The sequence below is a fragment of the Hippocampus zosterae genome, chromosome 17, assembly GCF_025434085.1.
Source record: "Hippocampus zosterae strain Florida chromosome 17, ASM2543408v3, whole genome shotgun sequence".
Lineage (NCBI taxonomy): Eukaryota > Metazoa > Chordata > Actinopteri > Syngnathiformes > Syngnathidae > Hippocampus > Hippocampus zosterae.
In genome coordinates, this window is record NC_067467.1 from 2,598,800 (window position 1) to 2,626,545 (window position 27,746).

Genomic DNA, 27,746 nt, shown 5'->3' on the forward strand with positions numbered 1-27,746 from the left:
ATAATATGCGATGTTTTCCCCGTGGGCATAATTTAGTTCTAGGATCCAGGCAAAATTCCTGTGTTAAATTGAAGGAAAATTATTTCCCCTTTTCCTGAAACATACTTAAAAGATTAATCGTCAATTTATTGATGCGAGAAAGGTCCATGTTACAGTTTAAATTTGACTTCGACATTTATTAGGTTATTGTTGGCTAAAATTGGCCCGAAACAGAAAACGTATGTATGCAAAATGTACATGGGCGCTTTGGTGGCTGCACTCCCTCTTTTGGCCGCTAGGAAGAGACTCCGAACCAGGAATGGTAACCTGGTGCTCGGAGCGTCCCACAGCAGAACTCCACTTGAGAGTCGGTACAGCAAGCGCCATCCTCACAGTGGCCTGGCCGGGATGGAGAAGGACGCCCCTGAAGAGGAGCCACCCCGCCAGCGGAACGGCTTCGTGGGCATGCTTTATGGGGAGTTTACGGACACGCTCGACGACAAGGTCCGGTACTCAGTGAGCCTGACGGAGAGCGCCCTGACCATCCAGAGGATCTCCTCGTCGCCCGGCCGGACCAAGGTGGTCTTCAACTTGACGGACTGCGTCGGCTGCCGGGCGTACAGAGGGACCGACAGCGCGGACGTCGGCGCCTACTTTACCGCCTATTTTTACCCATTCAAACGGCGCTGGATGAGCGCCGGCGTGGCCCGGCAGCGAGTGGAGCAGTGCTTTCGGGTGGCGCTGGTCCAAGACCCCCGGACTAACCTTCAGGAGGCTGAACGGTGGGCTTGTGCCATCAGGGATGCTTCTGTGCAGCAGGCACCCCGGAAAGACGGTGAGCAAGGTCACACTGTTTACATTCATGCGGTTTATGTGGGTCATCCCAGAATTGGAGGGCGATTTGGCAAAGAGCGTTTATTTTATTGTATGACGTTGGCGTGTTTTCAAGGGAAAAAAGCTATATTGAGTATGACAACAACAGTAGGTTTGATCATAATCTGTGTTTTTCTGATATTATCAGAGAGTGTCTTTTTCTGGCATGGTGAGAAAAAAATCTTAAGCAGTTGCGTTGGCGTGACACAATCCATCATATGTGTGAACATGTTGAGCAGAGACTTACCTTTTGTCTCCGGTCAGAACAATTAGTTTCATAATGTCAATTATGCCGAGTCATGTCATTCCCCCTTTTTTCTCTTCCTCTAGACAGATAAAAAGCTTTTCGTAACACTAAAAGTATGTTGAACGATACAACTTCAGAGCATGATAGCAACTTTAAAAAAATTGATGGAACACTCTGTTATAACTTTTAGAGTGATTCCTTGAGATATGAGCCATTGAACGATTTTCTTTCATTGACTGGGAGCAAAAATTGGAGATACAAGTGCTGAATTGAACAATCCTCTCCGTAAAAACAAGTTTGTCAGACAGTATGCTTGCATTCCGTCTGCCAATAACCTGCTGGACTTGCCTGGAAGGTGATCCACCTTCCATCCATTCAGTCAGCCGGCCTGTGTGAAAAGGCACTCTAGAATAGCACACATAGTTGACTGCATTAGTAATACGGGCCAAAGTTTTGCCTCGTCACACCTTTTTAGTAAATTACCGGTAGTCATCCATCCATCCGCCCATATTGTACATGTTTCCCAATCTTGATTGATTAAGGCATACGGTCTACATTGGAGGGGGGAAAAAATCACTACAACGAGCGGATATACACATTAAATAAATAGGTTCTGCCATCTACAGAAATAGCATTTAGTTCTGCCAGCTGTCTAAGGGCTGTTTGGCCCTTGAAAAATACACACTCCAAAATCTTGGAGCTAGCTTGGAGGCTGAAACAGAGGACCAACTCTGTTTTCTTCCATTTTTCCAAAAGGCTGACTGTCCCATTATTTGAGTCCGGCCCGGTCGATTTACATTTCAAACTGCAGCACTGTCAACAAGAGCGTCGCTGCTGCTCGCACTCCATTCATCTGTGCAGTCAATTCCCACTGAGGGTTTATTGTTGATGTGCGGAAAATGAAAACACGGCCTGATTGCTGCATCTGAAATTGTCTAATAAGGTCTCGCCCCCCCCACCCTCCCGCCAATCTCATTATCCTCTCATCCTGGATCACAATGAGGTGGTAATTAACATAGATCAACAATATGGGAGCTGTTTACTCATCTAATTACTCCATCACTCAAATGGGAGGAAGAAGGCCGATTACGTAAATAATAAAGTGTCTGGTGAGTGTCGAATTGACCGTTGACAATTGCAAGAACCCAAAGAGTGCAGTGGAACAAGCAGCTGGTTGTGGAAGCAACCCTTGTGGAATGTCTGTGACATATAAATAAGATGCTGTGTGCATCTCGCCTCCCTGCGGTCTGCAGTCAGCAGGAATTTTGGCAGGCAGAAGGGAAGACGGTAACCTGAGCGGGAAGTGTGGCACTCGTCTTCCTATCGTGACCCGATCGTAACGCTGCATCTGAGCTTGCGGAGCCTTGAAAATGACCAATATATCGATCCGCTTTGGAGATGCAGATGGTTGTCTTTTCTCGTGTATTCCTTAATTTCCAATCTTGGACATCATTCCAAATCCAAAGCAGCCCGTAAACGCATTTGATGGAGCAGAGCGGCTTTTGTGGTAAGAAATGTTGGCGTTCTTGCAGAGGGTGTATGAAAGTCAGTGTGAATCCTTCATCCCTCATATCTCTTGTAGACTATTATCCTAAAGTTAATTACATTTGAGCTCGCTGCAGTTGGGACGGCTGGATTAAAAGAGCAAGGGAAGTGCACCGTGCAAGCTTTGTATTGCTTCTACTCGTGAAGTTTAACAACAACAACTCTTTTCATATGTTGTTGTCTCCATTTGTGAACAAAATATATGACAGCCCACATATTGTAAAAGACTGCTGTGTACAAATATGCAGCAATTTCTTTCTACTGTATCATGGTTGAAAAAAAAAAATCTATTTTTTTCTCTATCCTGCTTGTTATCACTGGAAGATTTTATGCAAGCAAAGCAAGAACATGCAAATGCCTCATAGGAGGGCTTGCACGTGTGTGTGTGTGTGTGCGCCAGCTCCGATGACCCCACTGTGGCTTCTATGGTGACTTGCGTCACAAGAAGACCTCAGCCAGTATCTCTCAAAACCCCTGCGAGGCGTCGTGGTCTTCTCTTCGACACGCACTGCCAACATATTCTGCCCCTCCAGCCCGGTGATGGAATTTTGCTCTTTTTCGCACATGACAGCAGTGCGGAGGTACACCGAGTGTTTGCATTGTCCAAATCCCTGAAATAGTATTTATTAACCCTTTCAGGGACAGCGAGGTTACTACAGCGGACCGTTTATCATGTTATCGGGTTACGGGGTGCAGGAGAGGGTTAATGTAACTTTTTACCCCCCGCCCCCCCCCAAAAATTGCTTCTCCAATTACAACTGTGAACCACGACTTCGTCAAAGCCTAATAAATCCGCACTGATCGGCGAGAAGTGTTTCTATTTCTGTCCGGCTGCCATCCATTCATTATTTAAATTGAAGATTGGAAGTTCAATTACATTCTAGCTCGGCGGCACGGTGGAGTCGATGAGGTCATCGGTTCAAAACTTGGCTCCTTCCTGCCTTGCGTAGGTGTTGCACGTTCTGGTCGAGCTTGCACAGTTTTTTTTTCCTTTGATGACACTCCGGCTTCCAAATTGAGGACGTAGTTGAAAAACATATTGCTCAATGTAATTAAGAGGAGGGGCGGCCCGGTAGTCCAGTGGTTAGCACGTGGGCTTCACAGTGCAGAGGTACCGGGTTCGATTCCAGCTCCGGCCTCCCTGTGTGGAGTTTGCATGTTCTCCCCGGGCCTGCGTGGGTTTTCCCCGGGTGCTCCGGTTTCCTCCCACATTCCAAAAACATGCGTGGCAGGCTGATTGAACGCTCTAAACTGTCCCTAGGTGTGAGTGTGAGTGCGGATGGTTGTTCGTTTCTGTGTGCCCTGCGATTGGCTGGCAACCGATTCAGGGCGTCCCCCGCCTACTGCCCGAAGACAGCTGGGATAGGCTCCAGCACCCCCCGCGACCCTCGTGAGGATCAAGCGGCTCGGAAGATGAATGAATGAATAATTAAGAGGATACGTGTTGTAGAACATTGATGGATGGATTAAGGTTGTGCTGATCACAAAAGCCGATCACAAGCTGTCATTTTCCAGCCTTGTGGCTGATATTCTGGAAGTGCCAAGGGCCTTTTCTGTATATGAAAGCCACATTGTGCTTTGATACAAATAAAAACAATGCTGACCGCGTGTGGCTGAATGGAGGCACAGTTCGGGCATGTGCATGTTTGTTTTTCCACTCGCTCCTCGCTGCTCCTGCTGGAAATCGCACCTCTGTACCGCATGGCCAACGCGGGGTCATGGGAAGCCATTTCCTGCGGCACAAGTGCATTGTGGGAAATAGATTCTGAGATGCCGCCTGTCCCGCTTGGCTTTCAACCCAGTTTGAAACGATTGCATATTTTTGTAAAGCGAGTCTGCGCTCCGGATCCCATTCGTGACGCATTTCTCCATTTGACTCTCAGGCGTCACAAACTCGGCGGAGGTGCGGCGGCCGTGCAGAGTCATGATCCTGGTGAACCCTCTGAGTGGACGCGGGCAGGCTCTGCAGCTTTTCACCGGCCACCTGCAGGGCATGCTCACCGAAGCTGCCGTTCCCTACACGCTCGTTATCACAGGTCGGCGAGGCACACACACAACAAACCTTTTATTATTATTATTATTGTGTTCATATTGTATTTAATTGAAAGATGTTTGTTGTTTTTTTTCTCTTTCTCCTTTCTTCTTTCTACATACATTCTTGCTGCTGGAGGCTGTAAATTTCCCCAGTGTGGGACGAATAAAGGATATCTTATCTTATCTTATCTTATCTTATCTTATCTTATCTTATCTTATCTTATCTTATCTTATCTTATCTTATCTTATCTTATTATCCTATTTTCAACCTTTTTAAAATCAAGACGGCGTACATGAAGCCAAAGAAGCGAGCATCTCAGGGTTGATGAAGGGGGGGGGGAGGGGGATTAAAATTTTCATCTCAGCATCCAATCTCCCATTTACATACTCTTCATTTGGAATAGCCTCAGTCTCAACAAGATGGATTTCCTGTGCATGTTATATACATTTTGGATAGAATAAAAAAAAAATGGCACCAGAAGCCAATTCCTACTGCTGGACACACACACACACAAGATGTGTGTTTTGGGCTTGACCCCCCCTTGAAAGACTATCATGGAGCCTTTGCTTGAGGAAGGACGAGAATCAATGAAGCAGCCTGATTCTGCAAGTACACCTTTTACATACTTTATGAAGCATCCAGTGCACGCTGCCTCCTCTTCATCTCGTCAAGAGGTGCATTTGAAGTAAAACTACTCTAATGAAAATCCCCTCCGCCCCCCATCCCCTGCAAAAAAGGGATGCAGTCACGCTTCTGACTGGTTTCTATAAGAACTGAACATCCCCTCCCCCTGGGTCGAGGTTAGCGTGATAGTCAATCACTCCCGAATAGGGAAATGGCCGGGAAGTAATGCATCAGCTTGAGACCTGACAGCCTCCAAGTGCTGAGTTGGCTGCTGAGCACAGTTGACTCCTTCTGCTGCCTTATCTGTCACTTCCACGCATACGCTACGCCGCCGCAAAGAAGACACAAATCGTTCTGTTCTTTACCTTTTGTGTATTGCTTTAGTTGGATGTTTACAGTGCAGTTAAGCCGCCTCGGAGCTCCAGAGGAGCCACCGGGCAGCCGAATGTCACATGTCTGGCCTCATAAGTGCAAAATGAACACTTAATCTCCTCTGGCCATGTTGTAAGCGTGTCTCTCTTTGCCCTTGCCCTCATTTTTTTTGTGGTTTTCTTGTTTTCCTGTGCCTCAGAGAAATGGATGTTGTGTTCTCTTGTTTTCCCCTCCCTCATGTGTCATCCGCTGTTTGTGTGTTCTCAGAGCGCCAGAACCACGCGCGGGAGCTGGTGAAGAAGGCGGACCTGTCACAATGGGACGCTCTGGTTATCATGTCGGGAGACGGGCTGCTCTTTGAGGTACTCGTCACTAGACGCGCGCATGTTTGTTGTTCTACGCCCGGCTATTATTTGTCTTCAACTCCCGTCTGATCGCATCTTTGTTCAAGTAGGTGATAAATGGTCTGATGGAGCGTGACGACTGGCAAGAGGCCATTCAGACCCCTTTGGGGATTCTCCCGGGTGGCTCTGGCAACGCCCTGGCCGCCTCCGTCCATCACTACTCTCAGTGAGTCAGTTCATTAATAAGCCATTTAAATGCATGGGGCTGATTGTGCAAAGAGACACCCCAAAAAAAAAAAAGGTTACTCAGCCTTTTAAAAAAAAGGGGCGGGGCTGTAAAACAGTACACCCCAAAAATAAAATTATGGTTCAGTACGTATCATTCATTCATCTTCCGAGCCGCTTGATCCTCACTAGGGTCGCGGGGGGTGCTGGAGCCTACCCCAGCTGTCTTCGGGCAGTAGGCGGGGTACACCCTGAATCGGTTGCCAGCCAATCGCAGGGCACACAGAGACGAACAACCATTCTTGATATTAAATTCACAATTTGCTTCACATTTGGTACAGTGAGGACAAAATTATGATAATTTTTTTTTAATAAGCATCAGAGTCATGTGACAGTCATGGTCAGAATGATTATGTTTGCCTTGTAGGTTGTTTAAATAATGCCACAGGAAGTTGCGTTGACACTTGACTAGGAAGGCCTCCAGCACGCCCTCGTCGGGCTAATCGCTTTGGAAAATGGATGGATGCATACGTGATTCCGCGAAATGCTTCTACTTTGATAGCGCGGGCCAAAAATGTGTTGAAAATGCTGCCATGTGGCCGTCGTTTTTCCGCACTTAGCAAAGCTGCTCATTATTTACATAAAAATGTCATGTTCCCCCCGGGCGGCCCGGTACTTCAGTGGTTAGCACGTCGGCTTCACAGTGCAGAGGTACCGGGTTCGATTCTAGCTCCGGCTTCCCTGTGTGGAGTTTGCATGTTCTCCCCGGGCCTGCGTGGGTTTTCTCCGGGTGCTCCGGTTTCCTCCCACATTCCAAAAACATGCGTGGCAGCCTGATTGAACACTCTAAATTGTCCCTAGGTGTGATTGTGAGTGCGAATGGTTGTTCGTTTCTGTGTGCCCTGCGATTGGCTGGCAACCGATTCAGGGTGTCCCCCGCCTACTGCCCGAAGACGGCTGGGATAGGCTCCAGCACCCCCCGCGACCCTAGTGAGGATCAAGCGGCTCGGAAGATGAATGAATGAATGAATGTCATGTTCCCTCCCAAACAAAAGAGATAACATGCTAACATTTGATAAGCTAACGCGCACATTCTTTAAGAATCCCAAACCTCATGGTACAAGCTAGCTCATTTGTTTTTCTTTTCCCCCCCCTTTCTAACTGTGCTCTCATGTCCCTCAGGTCCCCCCCTGCGTGGAATGAAGAACTCCTTCTGAGTTGCGGCTTCGTGCTGTGCAAGGGTCTCGTGGGTTCTTTGGACTTGGTGTCCATTCACTTGGCCTCCAAACAGCGTATCTTCTCCTTCCTGTCCCTGGCCTGGGGCTTTGTGGCCGACGTGGACATCGAGAGCGAGAAGTACCGCCACGTGGGCGCCATCCGCTTCCTGATGGGCACCCTGGTGCGCCTGGCCACTCTGCGAGTGTACCAGGGCAGATTGGCGTACCTTCCGGTGAAGGAGAAGCCGAGCCTTTCTCCGGCGCCTCGGCGACCCTCGCTGTGCTCCTCCCTCCCCTGCCAGCTCATTCCCAACTCCTCCCCGACACACAAACCGCACCGCCATCGCAACAACACGAACTCCCCCCAAAACACCGTCAGCAGCAGCTCCTCCGTTCACGCCAAAAGACTCAAAACTCCAAATGACGGCCAAACCCGAGCGCCGCCGGATTCTCTCTTACCGGGACTGGACCAGCCGGTCCCGGAGAGCTGGACCGTTGTCAAGACGGAGGACTTTGTCTTGGTGCTTGCAATTTACCAGTCTCACCTGGCCGAGGACTTGTGGGCCGTCCCCGGCGCGGCGGCGGATGACGGAATCATCCACCTCTTTTACGTGACCGGCGGAATCTCCCGACCCGCCCTCCTGCGCCTCTTCCTCGCCATGGAGAAAGGTGCGCATCTAGCTTGCGGCTGCCCTCACCTGGTCTACGAGAAGGTGCGAGCGCTGCGGCTGGAGCCCATCTCGAGGCACGGTGTGATCACGGTGGACGGAGAGACGGTGGAATACGGGCCGGTTCAGGCTCAAATCCACCCCGGACTGGCCAGACTCATTTATGGATGACGGCAGATTATGTTAATCTTCGAGTTGGAGAGCTTTCAAGTTGGGGCCTTTTCACTCAGCGTTAAGCTCCGCGTATGATGCTGTGTTTTCCTAAGTGCCAAAGACATGTCATCAGCCTCTGAGAATTCCTCTATTTTTATACTGAAGCAACCCCCTTTTTTTAAGCCCCGCCCCTTCCCCAACCTTTCGGATTCATGGTCCAAGTCGTGGGACGTCGTCCGTCGACCGCTGGCTGGTCCCAGCGTAACCAAACACTCGTGGCGAGCTCCCCTCGCACGCGTTTGTGGAAATCGAATACAATGTATGCGAGCGGCCGCGCGTGAGGATCCTTTGGCGCATGGTTGCCGTGGCGGAGGAGCGCATTGTTCACTCCGCTGTCAGACCGCATCAGCGCCACTCGCACGAAGACAAGCACATTTTTTGCCATCCGGGGAGATTCTCAAGGGAATAGCCAAGCACCTCTATCAAAGCAGGAAGACATCCCTGAGGGAAAATTGATCTTCATCTTTGTGTCAAACTTAAAAAGTGTCCAAAAGTGGCTACGTGTGTATATTACCTAGCGTCTTCCAAACTATTACGACAGCATTGAATTGTTCTGCCCGTCACTGCATGTCGCCCGGCACGGATGGATGAGCAAAGATACAGTTTGTATCAAAGAAATAAATGATTCATTCGACAAATAGAGCAATTCATTGACAACAACGCTCCCGTTGAGCTTTCATGATGGCCCACAAATGTGTCGCGACACAGTGCTGGCGACTCACCGTTCCCTATATGTTAAGATGCTATGCGTAGCATCTTCGCTTCAGTTGGAAGACTGCACTCACTCTACTTCCCTCCGTTCGTGAGCCATCACCATGTGTCCTTATTGCAAAGCTTCGTGTGCGCAAAAATACTAAAATAAGTTTAGTTTGTGGCTGCATAAGAGCAGCCCCGAGGGTTTCCACACGCAGGTTCTGCTGTGTTGTCATTTGAGACGCACGCAATCAGCGTTGGCTGGAGGGAGTCGGGCGTTGTTTAGCTTTGGGGTGGAGGAGAGGGACAAATATTGACAACTTCATCATTGCCTCATTGACACGCACGTGCACTAATCATGTTTGGGAATGGTGCCGCCGACCACGCCGCACCCGGCCGGGTATGAAGCAGCTGCATCTCATCATGCAGCGGTAGATCTTAGATGACCTTTATGGCAAATTTCTTGATCTCCTGACACAGCAGATTCAAGGAAAACAGAATGAAAACACAAAACACAAAGGTCAAATATTAACCTTCATGTTCCAAGGGTGCATGGGATGTAAATGTTATTTCCCACACATGCAGCGCCTCATACGAATGCGGCAAAAGAATTGCACGCATTCTTTTTCTTCGACCTTTCACTTGGATCGTTCATTTTTATTGCAATGTACCTGAAGTAGACTTGACCTAAAAGCATCTTCAATGCAGTGCCCATTTTTTTTCATTTATGATTCTGATTATTATGATTTAAAGTCGCTCTGTAATGCTCATAGATGCAGCATGAGCAACATATCGTATCCTGAGTTGTCTTATCCAGGTGCTGTACGGATGGCATGCTATCCCAAATGCATCGTCATTGAGGGCCGAGGCTTCCCCCTAGTGGATGACTTGCAGTAAACATGGCTATCTCGATTGACCCTGAGCTTTTTTTGGAGTTATATAATGCACTCTCAGACCGTCACGACAGTCATGTCTTTTTTTTAACTTAAATCTTGAGAGGATTAAGCACAGTTTTATTAGAATTTGATGTGGAGAAAAAGCATCATATTCTAACTTACTGCCAGAAATATTTACAAAAATCCTTGCGTAGGAAATATAAACAAATGTGTTAGTAAGGATGTCGTTGCACTACTTTGTGGTTTGCTATGATAAATTATTCCACTTGCTGCCGTCATGTAGCATCTGTCTGAACACAATTTGAACGGCTAGTGTCTTTGTCATGAGTTTTTAATTCATAATTTAGGAGACGTCTCACTGGGTTATGTGCAGAAATCAGGTCAAAACTCAATGATGCGGTGACGTTTGTTGCTTGATGTTGGACACGCATTGAAAACATATTTTGTGAGTACAGTATACGATGCTGGAGTGTACAATGAATACAATACCGGACTAGAGGTCTCATTTGTGAGACACCTGTACACAAGTATAAACGATACTTTAAAGAGGAAATTCCTTTATTGTTTTGACATCATTAAACGTGTTGTTAAATGAACTTTCAATGCAGTAGGTATGTATGCTGTTGTTCAGTGCTTTATTCTGGTAAGGCAATAAATTTGGATCTGGAAATTTTTATTTCACGTCTGATGCTTTTTGACCGTTTTTAGAACCTGCATTTGGGAGTACGAAAGGAAAACAATAGTTTGTTCCAATGTTCCACTCACTCAACACAGATTGTATGATGAGTAAACACAATAATCCATGCACAAGATCGTTATTTAATATGTAGATTGGCCTGCCCTATATGACAGAGACAGAGCCATCAAAAACTGTCATTTATATTTATTTCTTGTAGAAGTGTGAGATTGTGGTCATCCACAGATAGAGGGCGCTAGGTGTTCACAGAGGAGTTGTAAAAATGACTGCGGGTGGAAAGACTGTAATGTAGGCTTTTCTACTCTAGGTGGAGCCAAAGACTTCGTGAAGTAGACGGAATGCTTTCCCGTGCGAGCGTGTGCGTGTCTATTTAACATTTTAATGATGTCTTTCATACTTTTTCTTTTCCTACTGAATGTACTAGGTGTTTGTTTGAGGTCCAGGCTGCTGTAGTTTTACCAGATTCAGCTGGCACATAACAATGTGACGGTCAGTTTGGTCAAATCTTTGACATTCAAAGTAAAACCAGAGGCGACAAAGCAAGGTGGAGACGACGAGACAACAAAGAAACCAGGTAAAAGCCAACGCCCAAAAACAAACAAACAAAAAAAAAACGTCATGAGAGGAGAACTTGATCGCCGACAGGGAACGACGAGACTGATAAACAAGACTTTAGAAAACAGGAAACAGGAAACAACAAATATGAGCCCATTAATTAGCATCCTCGAAGCCAGCACCCTGGGATCTTTTTGGAAACTGCTTGCGTACAGTACTTGAATAAGGAAGTGCGTAAGTCCCAACGTGTTGCTTGATTTACTGTTTCATGCAATTCCAAATCAGGTGATGCACCGCACTTAAAATTAAAATAGGCTCTTGGTTGTTTTCTTTCAAACGATACGAATAAATTAGTATCGTACAGCGTGGCAAGGTATTAATCGGCCCTTAGTTGTGAGAGAAATGTATGAAGGAGGTTTTTACATATTTTTTAAAAGAATTTCGAAAGTCATTGAAAATGTGTCTTTTGAATGGGAACGGAAATGTACTGGTAAGAATGAAATTGTAACAAAACTTAAGCTCTACTGTAACAAAAATCTGTCATCTTCAATGTGTATCTTTTGGTACAATGCAATGGCAATGCTTAATATTTGTTCATGTTGTTCTGCTCTGTGTAGGTCATTGCCTCCCCCCAATGTAGAGCAGACCAGCCTGACAAGGTAAGTCTATTGGTGGGGGTCAGTCAGTGAATGATGCTTCAAAGGGTTCAGGTTTGGTCTTCTCAGAGGTTGGTGTTGGGACTTCTCCCTTCATCCTTCAGGCCAGTGTAACTTTACTGGATCCCATACAGTTATTCCGAGTACAGTAGTGGCGATTTTTGAAATGGGACACGTTTAAAAGAGATGTCTGCTCATATTTTATTTAGCGTCCCCGAGCAGTTGTTAGAATGTGTGCAGATGGAGTCTTCCAGACGCTGCATGCCACACCAGTTTTTCTGGTGGTGGCTCTGTATACACCAGCTTCAGTGTGTCACTGTCAAAAATGCACGAGGAAGTAAGTGAAAACCACCTCTGAACTAATTAGTTGATTGGTTCTTTAAAAAGAATAATAAATTCCCTCTGAATTTTAATTATTTGGCATTTCAAGAGATTGTAGACAACCTAAGTGGAAGCTGTCAAGACTGTAAACGATTGGAGCACATTTTTTTTCCTTTTTTAACTTCTTGCAGGAGCTTGTTTGCCGTCATGCTGCGTAATTCATATATTCGTCATAGCAACCTAAATAGAACAAAAATGCACCGAATCAGATGTCTGCAGATGAGAATCAGGCGTCTTCTTATAAATGTGGATAAAAATCGGAAACATATCGGATAACTGCCCACGTGCGCGCAGCATAAACGGTTGGACATACCCCATTATTGTGAGCTTGGCCTCTCGAGGATAAACAGATTGGCATTAGAAACACTCACTTTAAATCTAAACTTTGAGAACACCTGTATTAAAATCTCCCCCGCCTTGTTTATTATTATTTTTTTAAACAATTCACGTTTCATCTCGTGCCGCATTCAAATTCTCTCTGTAAGTCGACTGGACACTCTGCCAAAAGACGTTAGCACAGGTAAGGCCCCTGGAAAAAAAAATCCGTTTGAGAGTTGTACTGGATGAAGTCAGCATCCTGCAGCATCCGCGCCACTTGTGAGCTTTTTTTTTTACATTTTTTTTTACTTTGGGGCAAAACATGCCTAAAAAGCAAGCCATGAAAGCACATCCAACTGTACAAATCTGGACACCCTGCAGCGATGCGGCAAGCTGCCACCACAATTATTAGCGTCTGCGGAGTTGTGCTGTATTAATGCTGCTTCGCCGCTTTCTCAACAGACTGATCTTTGCCCCCCCGTCACCAACTGCAGGTCAAAGCTGCTTGCGCCTTGGTGTCTGGTTCGGTGTTGGTCTTAAAATGACAAACACGCACACAAAATCACACTCTTGGTATTTGAATGGCACAATTCAAACACACGGTGCTTTGCAGAAGCAAAGAAATCATGATGATTGAGTTCAAATCACAAAACAAAAGATGGCCAATAGAATCTGATTGTATGAAAAAGCAGCAGGAAACAAGAACGTTTGCAGGACCAAATAAATGTAGGAGCAGATCTCAGGTCTTTGGGAAGTCTGTGCCACAGTTGAAGATACTGTGTCATATTGTTTGTTTGGTTCTAGCAATGCTCAACTAGCCTGCACCGGATGGATGACCTGAGCGTTCGGGATGTCTGAAAAGGTCTAAAAAATATTTTGTTCCAAGGCCATTCAGAGCTTTGCGTAGCAATAGATACGATTTTAAAACCAGTATAGAGATCTTAAGATCGGTGCTGTGTAGTTCAGTTCCCTGGTCCCTTTAAGAATTTGAAGATGATGTCTTCTTGTCATAATAACGGCATCTGGAAGGACGTTTTGGAACAGAAATATCTTCTTCTTGCATGCATCCCCTTCTGTGAAATGGACACATCTGCACTGACCTGTGTGTGTACTGCTTGAAAGTCGAATCACCCACAGGATTGAGTGAGCGTGAGTCCGCTCATTAAAGTGTGACTCATTCGACATGAATAACTCTGACGAGCAGACTCCTTGGTTCGTGCACACACGCGCACACCGACCTCCTAATTCATATCATGTCCGAGAGGATACGAGTGTTTCTAGTGAGCGTGTGTTTTGTTATTCGTGTTTCTGTGCCTGGCTGTTGTTTCATCACCCCTAAGGATGAGTAGATGTCAGCCATGATCATTTATGATAAGCGCTTGGAGAGCCCCGTTGAATGGATGACTTTACAATCAGGCCTCGAGCATAATGTGTGTGTCCCGCGTCTTTATCTTTTGCGCGGCACCGCCCATGTCATCTCACCTTTTATTGTGTGCAATTTGTTTGAGGAGGGGCACCGTTCCCTCTCTTGTGCGTATGTCTTTGAGTGTGTCTGATGGGGAAGTCAAGTCTCTCATCTCCATATAAATGGCTTCAGGGAGGCAAGGAGGCAACCGCCATCCAAACGTGGATTTGAGTGTGTGTTGTTTCCTATTCCGGGAGCTGTCCACTCTATCATACAGTCCAATCACTCTTAAACCCAAAATATCATGAAACCTACCCTATGCGTGCGTGTCTGTGTTGCACTTCAGATAGTTGTGGGATGTTTTGCACGTGGGCAGAGGTTCACAGTGTGGTCCTGCCCACTCCCTCTATACAATAAATAGGGAGTGGGCAGTGTACGAGTTTGACAAAACTATTTCGCGGTCTGGAAATTGTTCAAACAATAGATGGCTTTCTTCTCTTTTCAGGTTGTCCCTCATCAGTCCTAGCAAATACCGTACATACATACCTCTCCCCTCCCTCGAGCGCAGACGAGAATGCAGTGCTTCCTGTGAACAGACTGTCAGACTTTAAATGTTTTCTTTTTCAGACAGTCACTCTCAATTCCGGACCTACAAATGAATGAAATCCAATAGTAGTCACTTTGGGGGTAATTTGCCATCAAATACATTCACCACCCACTTCATAGGCACACCTGAGCCATGTACGAAGATCCTACACAAGCTCAATCTTGTCTTTACAAAATAAATAATGGTTAGTTGTGATTGATGCTGTCAGAGGGGGATTAACATTTTTTTTTGTACTCTCAAATGTGAAGTCTTCAGTATATCTATCTATCAGTCTATCTAGCTCGCTCGCTAGCTAGCTATCCATCTAACTAGCTAGCTAGCTATCTAACTAGCTATCTATCGATCTAACTAGCTAGCTAGCGAACTATCTAGCTGGCTAGCTCGCTTAAAAAGTGGTGTGGATACAGTACCATGTAAATAAGCCAAATCATGTTAGCAAAATTCAGAACAGTTTGCTCATAGTCACCAGAAATGGACAGCTAACTAATTGACTTTGTTGTTTAGTTTCACACTTTATGAGTAGGCAACACGTGGGATCAAAATCTGAGTACTGTACAAGCAAATAAAAGTTACATTTTCCATAATATGCCCTCTTTAAGCTACTAAAGCATTGATTGGCATACAAACATTTCACCTGCTTCGCGCAACGCGCAAATCATGCTGAGTGACGAGCCCCGGGTCAAATATTTTTCTTTTTAATCATCGTAGAAGGCGTCATTCAATATCTATACAAAAGTAATTTTCAGTCTGAGCTGTCATAACAATTCATCATGCGGCTGCTGTGGACACACACACACACACAAAACATTCGCAAGTCAATGCAGAAAACATCGGATTGCAACATACGAACCAACATGTTTTTTTTTTTTCTTTCTTAGATTGATGATGAAGAGTCTGAGGTTCAGTTTAGTGTACTCGATTCCCTGTGTTTGCATCTCTCTGCCTCCTCTGCTCTCCACCTTCAAAGATAACAAGGGTTTCTGTTCTCTCCAAAATCCTTGTCTTATTTTCCACATGTCAATCACCGCCTTTTCGACTCTCTGTCACTTCCTCATGCGGCCCGACTCATTTTTAATCTGGATTAGGAACCCAGACGAGTATCCCCAAAGTGTTTCATCTTGCATCTCTATCGTCGAGTTTTTTCCTCCGGTAGCTGTATCATCAGGATTTATTGGTGTGCAACGGGAGCCGTGGTGTTGTCACGGAATCTGTGGGCGATTGCGTCTGTGCAAGCTTCTATATTTTGCAACAGACACCAAAATCTTTCCGTTTTATCTCCCTCTTGTCGCCAAAACATGAAAATCTAGGCTTGTGTAAATGAGGCAGCAGACGGTTCAAGTCAGCGTGATCCTTTAAAACAGCAAAGAGACTTTGGAGACAGTGAAACCTTTTATGCAACTTGTCTCTCTCTTAATTTATTTATTTTGCTTGTTGAACATATCTCTTGGAATGTTAAATCGAATGTGGTTCCCCACCCATGTCCAATCGGCATCCTAGCTGACAATATCAGAACAAGAACGGCACTGTAGCCTTATTTAAGACTTTCCTGACAGTGCTGAAAAAAAAAAGAGATGGGCAGATCAACTTCTTAAGATATTTAATCCGTCCCTGCTTGTTCTGCCTTGAGGCATGCATGCGTTTTGGATCCAAGTGAAGCGCACACAGTCTTTCAGAGCTGCTCAGAGGAAGTCATCCATGATTTAAGAGCCATCGCCAATGTCGAAGAATAGAGGTCACCTGCCTTCGTACAGTCTAAAACGGTTTGTGCCGATAAGTTGTCGGAAGGACGGGTTGGGAAATGTGGCTTTAAATCATGAATAAAACAGAGCAAAGTGGGTCTTTGCTCTTGAATAGTTTTTCAATAAAATACAGCATATTGCCTCACATTGCGGTCGCTGTATTGTGTAGGTGTTAAGTTTGCAAATGCATGTTCATCGTAATGCTCAATTATAACACATGTGCCTATTGGAGATGTGAAAATGTTTCGGTCAAGAAAGAGCAGCCGTTTCATTGATGTCGCCAATGCTTTTATTTGTCCTGAAAAACAAAGACGGTGCAGCTCACCACGACCAAACTTGAATGCCAACATGTACGTTGTCGCTCTTTTAGAGAACACTCACAAGTAATCCATCTGTACAAGAACTTTATCTCTCTGCCAAGAAAACCTTGAATATAAATAGTAAAAAGAAAGAAAACAATCCGCAACGTGAATTCTTAAGCCACTGCACGTACATCGTGTCAAAAATAGCATGTACTCACAACGGTAGAGTAACAGAGCATTCTGTAAAACAGAATATCTACCTTCAACATACTTTAAATGTAAAGTGCACAATGAGTGTCATCTGGAAAATGGAACCATATAGTCACTCTAACATACAGTACAATGTCCCTGCACATACAATACCTATAATGATGTTAGCTCTTTGAATGTTGTTACATTGTGACTACGACTAGAATATTTTAAAAAAAATAAAATAAAATAAAATACATATTTTTAAAAAACCCATGACAAAATATCGGTTGATTCTGTGAAATTCTAGTTAAAAATAAACTATACAGTCACAGTTACGAATGTTAAAACTAAAACTAAAACTTTTACCAGAATAAAATCTCAAAACCAAACAACCCACTGGTTTGGATGTTGTGGCCGTTGGCACGTCATATGAACTTTCAAGCAAAACACAAAAAGACCTTCCACTTGTGAAGCATCAAACAATTTCTAATTCTGTTTGTAACGACCTGTTTCCATGGTATCATAATTTTCCTGAACAGGGGCACCATAAGAAAAGAAAAGTGGCCAACGAACGTCAGGGGCCCTTGAAAATAGTATAAACATGAAGAGGACCAAAGTGATTTTTGTTTGTTTGTTTGTTACAGAGCCCCAAGATCCCCTACTTCCGCAACATTATCTGGATGGACTTCGATTATGAAAAACAAACCCAAGCTTTTTTACAACAAGGGACCAGTTAAAGGTCGTATAGATTTTTCACAGAGATCAGTAACCATTCATCCAGAATAAGGGGGTTGCATTACAAAAACAAGGAAATAAAAATCCCGCCTCACCCCAATCTATCTGTGCTGGTCCGCCGACCGCAGCCAGGGGACCACGGACCAAAGCCACTCATTCACAGCTTCCTTTGCAACAGAGCCATTTAAATACCAATAGTAATACATGATAAGAGGTTCAAACCGGTCTGGAAAGGAACAAAAAAAATCTTCTTGAGAATATTGTGTTCAGTATTGTCACTGACTGGTGCCGGAGCAATTGAAAATGTCTTTTAGGCGTGTCTTCTTGTTGCTGAACTGTCTGGCTTAACCAGTCAGACAGTGTGAGGGAAAAGCATGCCAAGTGACAGACAGAACATCTGGCAGTTCATCTAGTTATGAAACTGTCAGTTAACCCTCCCATGTGGTCAAACAATGGTGGAGCAAAACTCGATTAAAAAAAAAAAGTCCTTTGTGAGTTTCTCCTGTGAAAGTGAAATTAAAACATTGCCGATGTGTCGAAAGCACAAGTTAGCATCGTGGGACTCCGGTTTCCTGTCATGTTGCCAAAACACGCTTGGGTAATTAAAGACTGTAATTGCACAGAGGCGTGAATTTGAAGATGAATGTTTTCTCGCAGTGTACCTGTCTCGGGTGTACCTTGGTCCTTGTCCAAAGTCTGCTGAGATCAAATCCAGTTATTTGCAGAGGGGCCCACTCTCCTCACCAATAAGTATGCAGGCTTATAAAATGACAAATAAGTGAATGTGTGTGTGTAAAAGTCCGACATTCAAAGTGAATCTGCAATTAAATTTTTTTTTGTGGTGTAAAATATGAACGCATTGGTAAGAGGACTCTGCTTTAGTCCGGCGCTTGAGCTGCAGTTTAAAACTTAACCTCAGCGTTAAAAAGAAATAAAACTGAACAAGGCGTCCTTGTAAATTGCTTCACTTTGCCACATTCAAAATGGCTGCAGCGCCGACGCAATCATGACTGCGTTTATCTGTATATTGTAAATGTTGTCTTTGATAATACTTGGCAGTCGGAATTTGCTTTGGGGATATAAACAAATATGTGGAGCAAAGTAAGCACTGTCTTGGAGGGCATTATTAATAAATATTAATAATTGAGGTGGGTTGCCAACAAATGTGGCACGATCAATCTTTAAACCATTCATGATTACTGTATCAGAGTGTATTTGCGTGGTTCTTTCAACATCCCGTTTTCACACTCGTGTCATTCAGTTATGAATAATGATGACGTTGCATAATTCAATTTAGTTGCACAGGCAATGTGCGGGAGGTAATTCTCTGCAAACTGAATGGAATTTGCTTATATGTTATTGACGGTAAAGAAATATTTGCTAGGGTGCAAAACACCCACCTCCCATCCCAAAGAAAAAGAGAAAAAAAAAACAATAATGCAGACGAGACTTACAGTATTGTTATCGGGTCATTTTGACAAAACTCTTGGAATGGACTAAATTACAAAACATACCGTACATTATGTTGTGATTGATCTCAACCGGTAGAAATATTCGTGAACTAGACCGTTTTAGCTCCTATTTGTGCACCCCTGATCAAATGGATTCCAACACAAAAGTATTAAAGGGTCTGTATCATGCGAAATCAACATTTATTTATGTATTTTTTTTTTAGCTTCAAGCCATATTCAAATACAAAGACCACTGCAGTGGTATTTTCCTCCATTCACCCAACTCTGAGCATTCCTGTTCATTCCTCTCGCTCCGCCCAGTCCAAGAAAACGACCGGGTCCTCAATTTTATACGTATTCATGAATTTCATCCGTATAAAATTGAGGGAGCGATCCCACGTGCCACCCCTGCAGACTAAACACACGCCCACTTTCTCCAGCAGCCAGTGGAATGCCCGACAAGCATATCCGGGGAAGAGGCCCTATGATCGGCCACCTTGTGTCTTGTAGCTCCGGTGCTCCCAATTTTTTTCGAGTCCACTTCTGTGCACTCGCCCGCACATGCGAGTCCGACGAAGGCGCGCTCCGAGCGGCCTCTCTGGCCGAGGCGCCGGCCCCGCCGGCTGGACCTCTGTGGGATGCCCAAAGAGCTTATCTGAGAAATAGGCACTATGAGCGGCCTCCTCGCCAAATGTATTCCGATTTTCGTGGGCGGGTGCGCACAGCATCGGCCACGGACGCATATACGAATTCATATATACGTCCGTGGCAGCGGGCAGCTTGAGGACAAGGTCGTGAAAGGGGCGTGGCATCCACACGGAGAGAGGCGGGGTTTTCGTGAGCCAGGCGCCTGACTTCCGGGTTTGAAAAATAGCAACCGAAATAAATCATCATTCTGAAGAATTTAGCATCGGCATTGTGCTAAAGATCAAATATAATCAAATATATGGCTTTAGTTAACTGCGGAAGGCTTCAAATAGCATGATAAAGACCCTTTAAGCAGTGCCTTTACTGAAGATAAGAATGCTGTTGTTGTCGTTTGAATTGACACAGTCATATTCATTGACTAATCTATGTATTGCTACTATGGTTGTGTTTTTCTAGCGTCGTCAAACTGCCGACACTCTCGTTGTACGTTCATACCTTCTGACCAGCAACCTCTCTGGCTGAGCCATCTCTGTTCTCCGCATTACTGGAACCCGGTGCCCTCTGAGTCCGTGACTTTCTCAGGAGAGCTTGATTCGAGGTCTCCTTTTCTTTCTCAAACGGTTTGGGTTTTGATTCCTCGTTCCCGTTTCGCCCCTCTTTCCCTTTGGAATCTCGATTTAATGTCTTTCGGATTCCACCGTCTTTACTTTTCACATCCTCCTTATCCCTCATTTTCACTTTCCTCTCAAGTCCCTGGCTTTCTTTGCTTGAGGCGTGCTTGTTTTTGTTGTCAAACAAAGCAACATACGCACTGTAGTCTATGAACATTGGACTGGTGGCATCCTGATTAGATTTATTGCTTTGGTCGTCCTCGGGATTCCGATGATCTGCTGTACTGTGACCGGAGTGCGTCACCCTATCAATGACGTGCTCTTTGCTTTGCGAACCGCAGGATCCAACATGGTCCTCCGAGGTTGTGGAGCGATTGGAGTCTTCTCTTGAGCGATAGCCGTCACTTATGTCTGACGTCGGCGTTCGAAGCTCCGGAGAGAGCGCGGGTGGAGGTAAACTTGGAGGGAAGTCGTCAGAAGTGCGTCTGTCAGACGCGGTTGACCCCAATTGTCTCTCTGCCGATTGGACGGCTTTCTCTGGTTGGCGAGCGACTGTTTTTTCTTTTGGAGATTGCGGGCCGTCTTGTGAGACTCTTCGGGTGTTCTTCTTTGGCGAATTTGCGGTAGTCTCACGAACTCGTGCCGATGTGTCATCTACGCCATCGCTGGGCAGCCCGACCGTAGCAGCTTGAATTCGCTCCCACATGGTCAACGGGGAACTCTGACTGTAAGTGATTCTTTGTGGTTTGTTTTCTTTGATGTGGTACGTTTTCATTTCCGATTGGGTTTCATTCAGCGTTTGGGGAGATTTAGGATCAGTGAGCTGTCTCGACGTAACCTTGACGAGGTCGTCCGGTGGTTTTGAACTTCCGTCACGGTCGACTGGCTTCGCGGTTTTGATGTCACCTGAAGTGATTTTTTTGTCTCTATTTGGTGTTAAAGTAGCCGAGGCACCCGACTGGATTTGTTTTGTGTTCCCGGAGCCCGCCGGAGTTCCTCCCTTTCCATCATGTAGTCCGACGGATTCATTATTTTGACTGTCTGCAGCGCTTTCCTTTTGTTTATTCTGGAAGGCGCCACTCGTTCTGTCATCTTTCTGCACTTCCGTTTTTCTGTTGATAATGTCGTGCGTTTTATGGACTGTCTCTTGCGTGTTTTCCCCAGTGGACTTGTGGCTGGCGACTCTATCTGCGGTCGGGCTGTTCAACTTCTTATGAGTGCTCGTATTTGGAGCGCCAAGGCCATTAGTGATGCTCCTATCTTTGGTGGCTGAATGGACAGTGTGAGGTTTCGGAGTTGGATGATTTGGGCTTGAAGGTGAGGAAGGGGATAGGTGGGAGGTGTCATGAGTGTGACTATTCAGGGAAGTTTTAGAAGTGCTAAATGGCTGTGTATGATTAGCTCGCGTGAGATGCGGTGTTGTTTTCGTTTCGGTGTATTCTGTTCCCAGGTTTGAGTCACCGGTACTTGGCAGGTTAGAGACTTGTTTAGCAAGAGATGAACTCGTCTCCGTTTGTGGTGCTATTCTGAGCTTTTGTTCCAAGGCGTGCTCGAGATTACCGGCGCTGCTTCGACTAATGCGGTCGATGTTGCCGGACAAGGGCGACATGCGTTTTGTGATCTGACCTTCATTTTGACCGGTTGGTGAGACTCTGTGAATAGTCTGCTCAAATCTAGAGGTCACCGAGTGTTGCTCAACTTTCTCAGATTTGGTATTGGTGGAGTCTACTCGATGCAACCTGTCATAGATAGACTCTGAAGGCATGATCCGATCTTGTGATGGTGAAGGCTTTGTCTTGTCCTCAATCGCAGAACTAATCTCTTTCGGCTTTGCAACCTCTGGCGGGGGTTCTTTCGGCATGGTCAGAGGATTTGTGAAGCGAATGGCTTGACTGGTTTCAAACCTCTCGGAGCGTTGCAGATGCACTTGAGTCGGCTTGCTCGTATCCATGATGTTTATGAAACCAATGACATCACTGGCAGGGTCGGGGTCTGGCCAGGTGGGCAAGTAAGGGATCAAGTTTGCCTTCTCTAGATTGATCAGTCCAGGATGGGTGCAGTCCTCTTCTGGCACAAGTTCTTTACTTCCTCTTCCTCGCTTTCTCTTCTTAGCGTCTGGCACCTCCGGTGTCTGGGACTCTTTGGGGGTGTCTTGTTCAGCAGAGGTAGAGTCTCCAATAAGTAAGGCGTACTTGGGGTTGTACAATTTCCTTGTAACAGTCGCAGAAGGAAGGACTACGGGGGTTAGCTGCGGAAGGGGCTCGCGCTCAGGCTCGGGTTCCATAGTGACTTGTTGCAGATCAACAAATGTCGAGCTCGCGTAAAGGTGGCGAAAGAGTTGATCAAAGGCTTCCACTGCCTGCCCGGTAACCACGGTGACAAGATTTTTGTCCAGTCGTGAGGATGTCCAGGTGAAACTGCGGATCATTCAGAAAACACCAACATTTACATGGCGAAAAAAATCGGATGACGGCTGACTACAAAAACTCAAACGATGACAAAGTGACGTGCTGACAATGAGATGAATGGATGTTAACAACGGGACCAAATACTACACCTGCCGAGATGGAAAAGGTTTAACTTGGTGTCAATGTGGAGTAAATTGCATTGAAAGACCGCTTTCATTGTTGCCGTGTCACTCCTGAAGCACTGACCTAAAAGACCCGGACACGGCTTTGTCTCCATCGATGAACATGAATCTGTGTCCCAGTTGACCTTTCACCTTGGTGCAGGAACGAGTGTAGAACTCCATTCCCTCTGTGCAGCGTACCCGAAGGTGCTATAATATACAGTATAAACACACACACACGTATATTTAGATGTGAATTATCGATCGTGTACTCTGTTAGTCAAACAAGGACAGTAACGGAAGCTTTTGCCATACTGAAGTCCTTGTAAATTAAAAATAAAATGACACCGGACAGAGAAGAGCGTTGTGAGCAAGCCTGCCAAGTTTGAAAGAATAAAACCAAAAAATCTGCCAATCAAATACATCTGTCGTTACAGTATGTGCTCAAATTGCGATCCACACATTGAGTGACATGTGCCGCCGCTGTGTTGAATGAACAGTTAATGTTTCCTGAAGCGTCTGTTGCGTGGACCCACACGGCGAGACAACACCTCGCACGAGAGATCGGACGAGCGCGTTGCCGGTTCTCTTTTGCTAATGAGCGCATCAGTTCGCAATCCAGCGAACGGAATAGTTCGTTTTCCCCCGAGGGCCGATTATCATGACAAACAATGTCATAAATAAGAGTGACCAAACATCTTTTTCTCGCACTTTTTTCCACCCTATCCAGGCGTCAGCGGGCGTTTTCCATATTCCTGAAACTGTCCCGCTTTAATATTTTTTTCACGGGATCAATAATCATGTGTTTAACTCGACCGACGTTTTGCGCAACCAATGACGGGAGGATCATGAGTTGATCGTCTGTGGCTGACTGAGAATACTGGAATCACTCACTTCCTTTAACATTAGTGTGACATTAAATGCTGGAAGAAGCGTTGCCTGAGGCGCAGTTGCGACGCAACTTTTATGACACCGTGCTCACTCGTTATCGCTTATGAGCGTTTATAGAGAAGTTTGTTTTAATAGTAATATCACAATGGTTAATAATAATGGCTTTTCCGCACTATCAGGCTCTTTACGCTGCCACTTAAATGCTTTCACAGCTTAAATATTGTTACCATAAGCTTTTTTTTTTGCGTTTGTATTTTCCTTCTCCTTCAAATGATACATACCTTGAGATGTCCAGCGTGCATGTTAGCCCGCTGACACATTGACAGGAAATGAGGTAATGACGTGCTCTCCAACAGGATGTAGATAGCAACCTTCCTCCGAAAACCAGCGTCGAGCAAATCTCTGAAGATGTCCACATCGGTGAAGACATCCATTACGACAGCAATCATCTGAAGAAACACACGCGCTCAAAGTAGATTAGCATCATTGATCACTTATGGGAACGTTCATAATGCAGGAAGTCGGCATTCGCTTTCGCCTATGTTTGCACAATGTTTGAATCGAATGGGATTCCAGCGGTTCCGCAGGTTTGACTTTAACTTAAGCGAGTGAAAACGGCAGTGAAGGGGTTTATAGCTTGCCGTCGACATCATCTGTATTTGCCATCACTTCTGAAAACGCCTTAAGGGTGTTCCAGGCGTGCTACGTTACGTTAGCATGTCACACCTGTTAGTCACACTCTTCCCTAATGCGCGCTCATGCAAATATTACAAATACACCGCGTGAAGGCACATTTAGTGTAAGGAAATTCCTGGGTGATTCTCAACCAGTGTGGCAGGAGGCAAACGTCGGTGGCGGATCCATTAGAGGTGGCTTGTGAAGAAGTAGAACTCGTTTTATGGTACGGAAACGCAATACTTTTAGTTTACCAACAGCGTGCAACAAACTAGTTTTCTGGCTGACATATACTGTATATATTTACAATAAGGCACATGTATACACAATAAGGCATACTCTGTTTTCAGTGTATGGGCTGGAAGTGTTGGCCAGATGAAAATGAATTTCATGTGAGATTTTGTGTAATTCTGTTTTGCGTGAGAGGCTACAGCGCGTTCTGCCTTGTATAAAAATGGGGTATACCTTAAGAATGGGTCTCAGTTGTAAACCGAGGGCCGCCTGGAGAGTCTAGTATGTTGCGTGCGTCCGAGGTCTGACATGCCCTTTATTATCAACATTTTTTATTTGACAGGCTTGGGTCATAAACGTTGGGTATAAGTGCACACGTATTCATATTTGAGACGCGTATGTGCCATGTTAAGTTCCCACACAAAACATATTACGTAAACAAAAGTGAGAAATTAGTGCCAAGTTATGAGTGACATTTTATGACCATATTTGGTGATCATTCGTTAATTTTGGGACACGCCATTGTCAGAAGCTGCTCTGAATCCGAAACACACTTTCAACACGATCATGATGTTTAAAATACGATAAGACGCATCTTTTCAAACCGTTTTCCCCCCCCCAATTGTTTTTCACTTATATAAAGAGTTGGCAGCAATAAGGACTGCGGAACCGAGGGTAACTGCTGTAGATATCGCTGATTAGACATGTTGCACTTTAAACTGTCTCACCGAGTTACTCGAGTCTGGACTATGATCTCAAACTGACAGCAGTCGACAACATGACTGCTTCATGTTTAGTATTGTAAATGAAAGATAGTAAATATACCATAGTCGAAACCTTGCCCGTTCAAGTCGCCGGCCTGTGGAGTTTGGTTATTTGTAACCCCCCCATGATGAAGTTTGGGCTGGTTCACTTGTTTGCTGTAACCGTGGATGATGTGGAGCCGGCGCTCATCACGTTCAAGGTCAGACTGCTTTGAACAAATTTTTGTCGGTGGCCAATCTCAAGTCATGAATATTTTTTTCTTTGTGAGAGGAATGATTTTTGAGAATATATATGGAATATATATATGGAAGTGCTTTACCATTTCAGGAATGGTTTTGCCCTTTTGTTACATCCAAGATCCGAGAGCGGCTGCGATTAGCGGTCATACCTGTTTGTTATTTGCAACCCTCTCCCAGCTGCAATTTCGAGGTTGTCTGACAAAGAATGGCTGAGGTAGCTCACATCAAGTTCCCTGGCAGCGCTCTAATTCAGTAGTTGTTTTTTCACACAGTCATCAAACTTTCAAGACAGATTCCTTTTAGAGCATGCCCAATAAATTATACCGCACATGTTTAATGGGCTATTATTAATTAAAGAAGGTGGTGTTATAGACAGAGGTGGCAAAAGTTATTACACGCTGTACACAAAGTAAAAATACAGATACTTGTGTAAAAGTATGAGATTCAACTCCTGTACTTAAAAAAAAGTTTGTTACAAGTAAGACAGAAATTTCAAACTTGCTTTGTTGTTTTCAAATGGTGGGAGTAGGTAAAAACTCAACTTTAGGACACTAATGAATTATTTTTAGCTCGTACCAGCTTCACCGTGTTGCAACATGACACTGCATAGTTCTGTATATTGTTACCATAACATTTCCATTTTTAAACTAAAGTTAAACAAAAGCGCCGTGCAGTTTGCGCAGAAAACGGTCATGTAAAGTGCATGCAAATTGCGCTGTACAAGATGACAAGTTATCGCACCTTTTGCGCATGAGCGATCATCCTTCGGACAATCTCCTTGATGTGGGTCTGCCCCTCCAGCGGCGGTTGCGTGTACACGGTGGTGCGCGTCACCCCGCGGTAAGCATCAGTGTGCGGCCAGCCCAAGTCCATCTGCGGGATGGAAATGTCCGACAACTCCGGCCAGTAGTGCACCGACAGCGGGGGCTCGTTTTCATCGGCATCCTCCGGGAAGAGCTCCGAACCGGGGTCATAGGGTTCCACCGTCTTCGTGAGAGTTTCCAGCTCCAGGTCCGAAAGGAAACTCCGCATTTGGCGTTCCTCCACGAACTTGAAGAACGCGTCGCGACCTTCGCGGAGCAAAACCTCCAGGGCAAGCCTCTGGTCCTCGCTGTACAAGAAATCCGGTTTAGACTCGTTTGTCCGCGGGTTCACGTTATTATCGTCCAGGCATTGAATTTGGGACAGAGCCATAATGAAACTCAAGATATTCGGAAAGATCAAAAACAAAACGTAAGCTTCCAACAAGTCGACGAGACCACTTTAGTGAACTCCGGTATCCTCCCGGGACAGTATACCTCCCGAATGGCTGAAAAAGACTCCTAACAGTCGGATGTAATCGTAAAGAACTGCCATGTTACATTAGGAGCTTCCCATTGCCTGGAGAGTCATCTCATGATGCAGAGGACTCAGCCCGGCCGGCCGGCGATCGAGCGCGTGGGTGACGCCTCTTCCCGAGGCACCGCCCGACAGGTGTGAGTCTGGCAGCGAAACGGACACACCTTTCGCCACGTGACCCACAGCGATTTTTCAGCACTGGGTGTGCGCTCTATGGGGAAAAGGATTGTATTAGAGGAGGAACTGAGTTACAAAGGCACCCAACCCCTTTAAAACATTCATTAAATCATTAGTGGCTCTTCTGAAAACCACCAGTAGAAGCCTCCGGCACGGTTATTATACCCGTTCTGCCAAGAATCACCCTTGCTGCGCGAGCATGGGAACGTCAGAGAAAAATCCAAGTCCATATTGTTACACCAAAAAATTAAAGGGGAAGTCAAGTCATTTTTTTCCCCTTTACAATTTGTTCTACTCCCCCACTCGTGTGAACAGTACACAACATCCTGGTTTATATTTGCGCAATATGAATTGAACAGCAAAATCTGCCCATTGTTATCCATCGGTGGCGGTGGGGGACATCTTGCTGTCAAGTGAAAAAACGTTGAATGATGTCAATGCGCACAGTGTGGAGACTTCTGCCACAAGATTTCACAACTGGCCGAGTTTAGCATTGTTTAATGGGTGAGTAGTTTCCACTCTCAGTGTGACATTTCCATTAAACATGTGTTTAAATCCCTCAAGTCACGTTCATGCGGCCCCCCAAAAATGTGGTGTGGCTGAGATATTACTTGTACACTTGTGTTGCCAAAT

The 27,746-nt window shown here is 45.3% G+C and overlaps 2 protein-coding genes across 3 annotated transcripts; one reads left to right on the top strand and one right to left on the bottom strand.

Annotated features, from left to right (window-relative positions):
* Positions 1-202: 202 nt before the first annotated feature.
* On the top strand, positions 203-10,607 carry LOC127589843 (sphingosine kinase 1-like). Its single transcript, XM_052049151.1, has 5 exons — positions 203-831; positions 4,548-4,680; positions 5,943-6,037; positions 6,130-6,245; positions 7,427-10,607. The coding sequence occupies exons 1-5, from the start codon at positions 232-234 to the stop codon at positions 8,298-8,300; spliced, it is 1,818 nt and encodes a 605-aa protein (XP_051905111.1). The 5' UTR covers positions 203-231; the 3' UTR covers positions 8,301-10,607.
* On the bottom strand, positions 1,943-27,314 carry LOC127589837 (nucleolar protein dao-5-like). Of its 2 annotated transcripts, XR_007959513.1 has the most exons (6): positions 26,340-27,314; positions 23,970-24,137; positions 22,883-23,007; positions 20,113-22,645; positions 19,249-19,600; positions 1,943-1,952 (listed from the first exon to the last, which is right to left on the bottom strand). XR_007959513.1 is itself a non-coding variant. In XM_052049146.1 (5 exons), the coding sequence occupies exons 1-5, from the start codon at positions 26,790-26,792 to the stop codon at positions 19,385-19,387; spliced, it is 3,495 nt and encodes a 1,164-aa protein (XP_051905106.1). In that variant the 5' UTR covers positions 26,793-27,004; the 3' UTR covers positions 19,122-19,384. The 2 variants fall into 2 exon arrangements, 1 of the variants encoding a protein (XP_051905106.1); XM_052049146.1 differs by lacking the exon at positions 1,943-1,952 and having other exon boundaries at positions 19,122-19,600; positions 26,340-27,004.
* Positions 27,315-27,746: the final 432 nt, after the last annotated feature.

Bases quoted from the DNA above. Each gene is read 5' to 3' on its own strand.
- LOC127589843 (XM_052049151.1), top strand. From the start codon at position 232: ATGTACATGGGCGCTTTGGTGGCTGCACTCCCTCTTTTGGCCGCTAGG. The intron at 4,681-5,942 runs GTCGGCGAGGCA...GTGTGTTCTCAG, and splicing joins CTACACGCTCGTTATCACAG to AGCGCCAGAACCACGCGCGG. The intron at 6,038-6,129 runs GTACTCGTCACT...TTGTTCAAGTAG, and splicing joins GAGACGGGCTGCTCTTTGAG to GTGATAAATGGTCTGATGGA.
- LOC127589837 (XM_052049146.1), bottom strand. From the start codon at position 26,792: ATGGCTCTGTCCCAAATTCAATGCCTGGACGATAATAACGTGAACCCG. The intron at 23,008-23,969 runs GTATGTATCATT...TGTATATTATAG, and splicing joins TGCACGCTGGACATCTCAAG to CACCTTCGGGTACGCTGCAC. The intron at 19,601-20,112 runs GTATGAACGTAC...GGCATCCCACAG, and splicing joins GAGAGGTTGCTGGTCAGAAG to AGGTCCAGCCGGCGGGGCCG.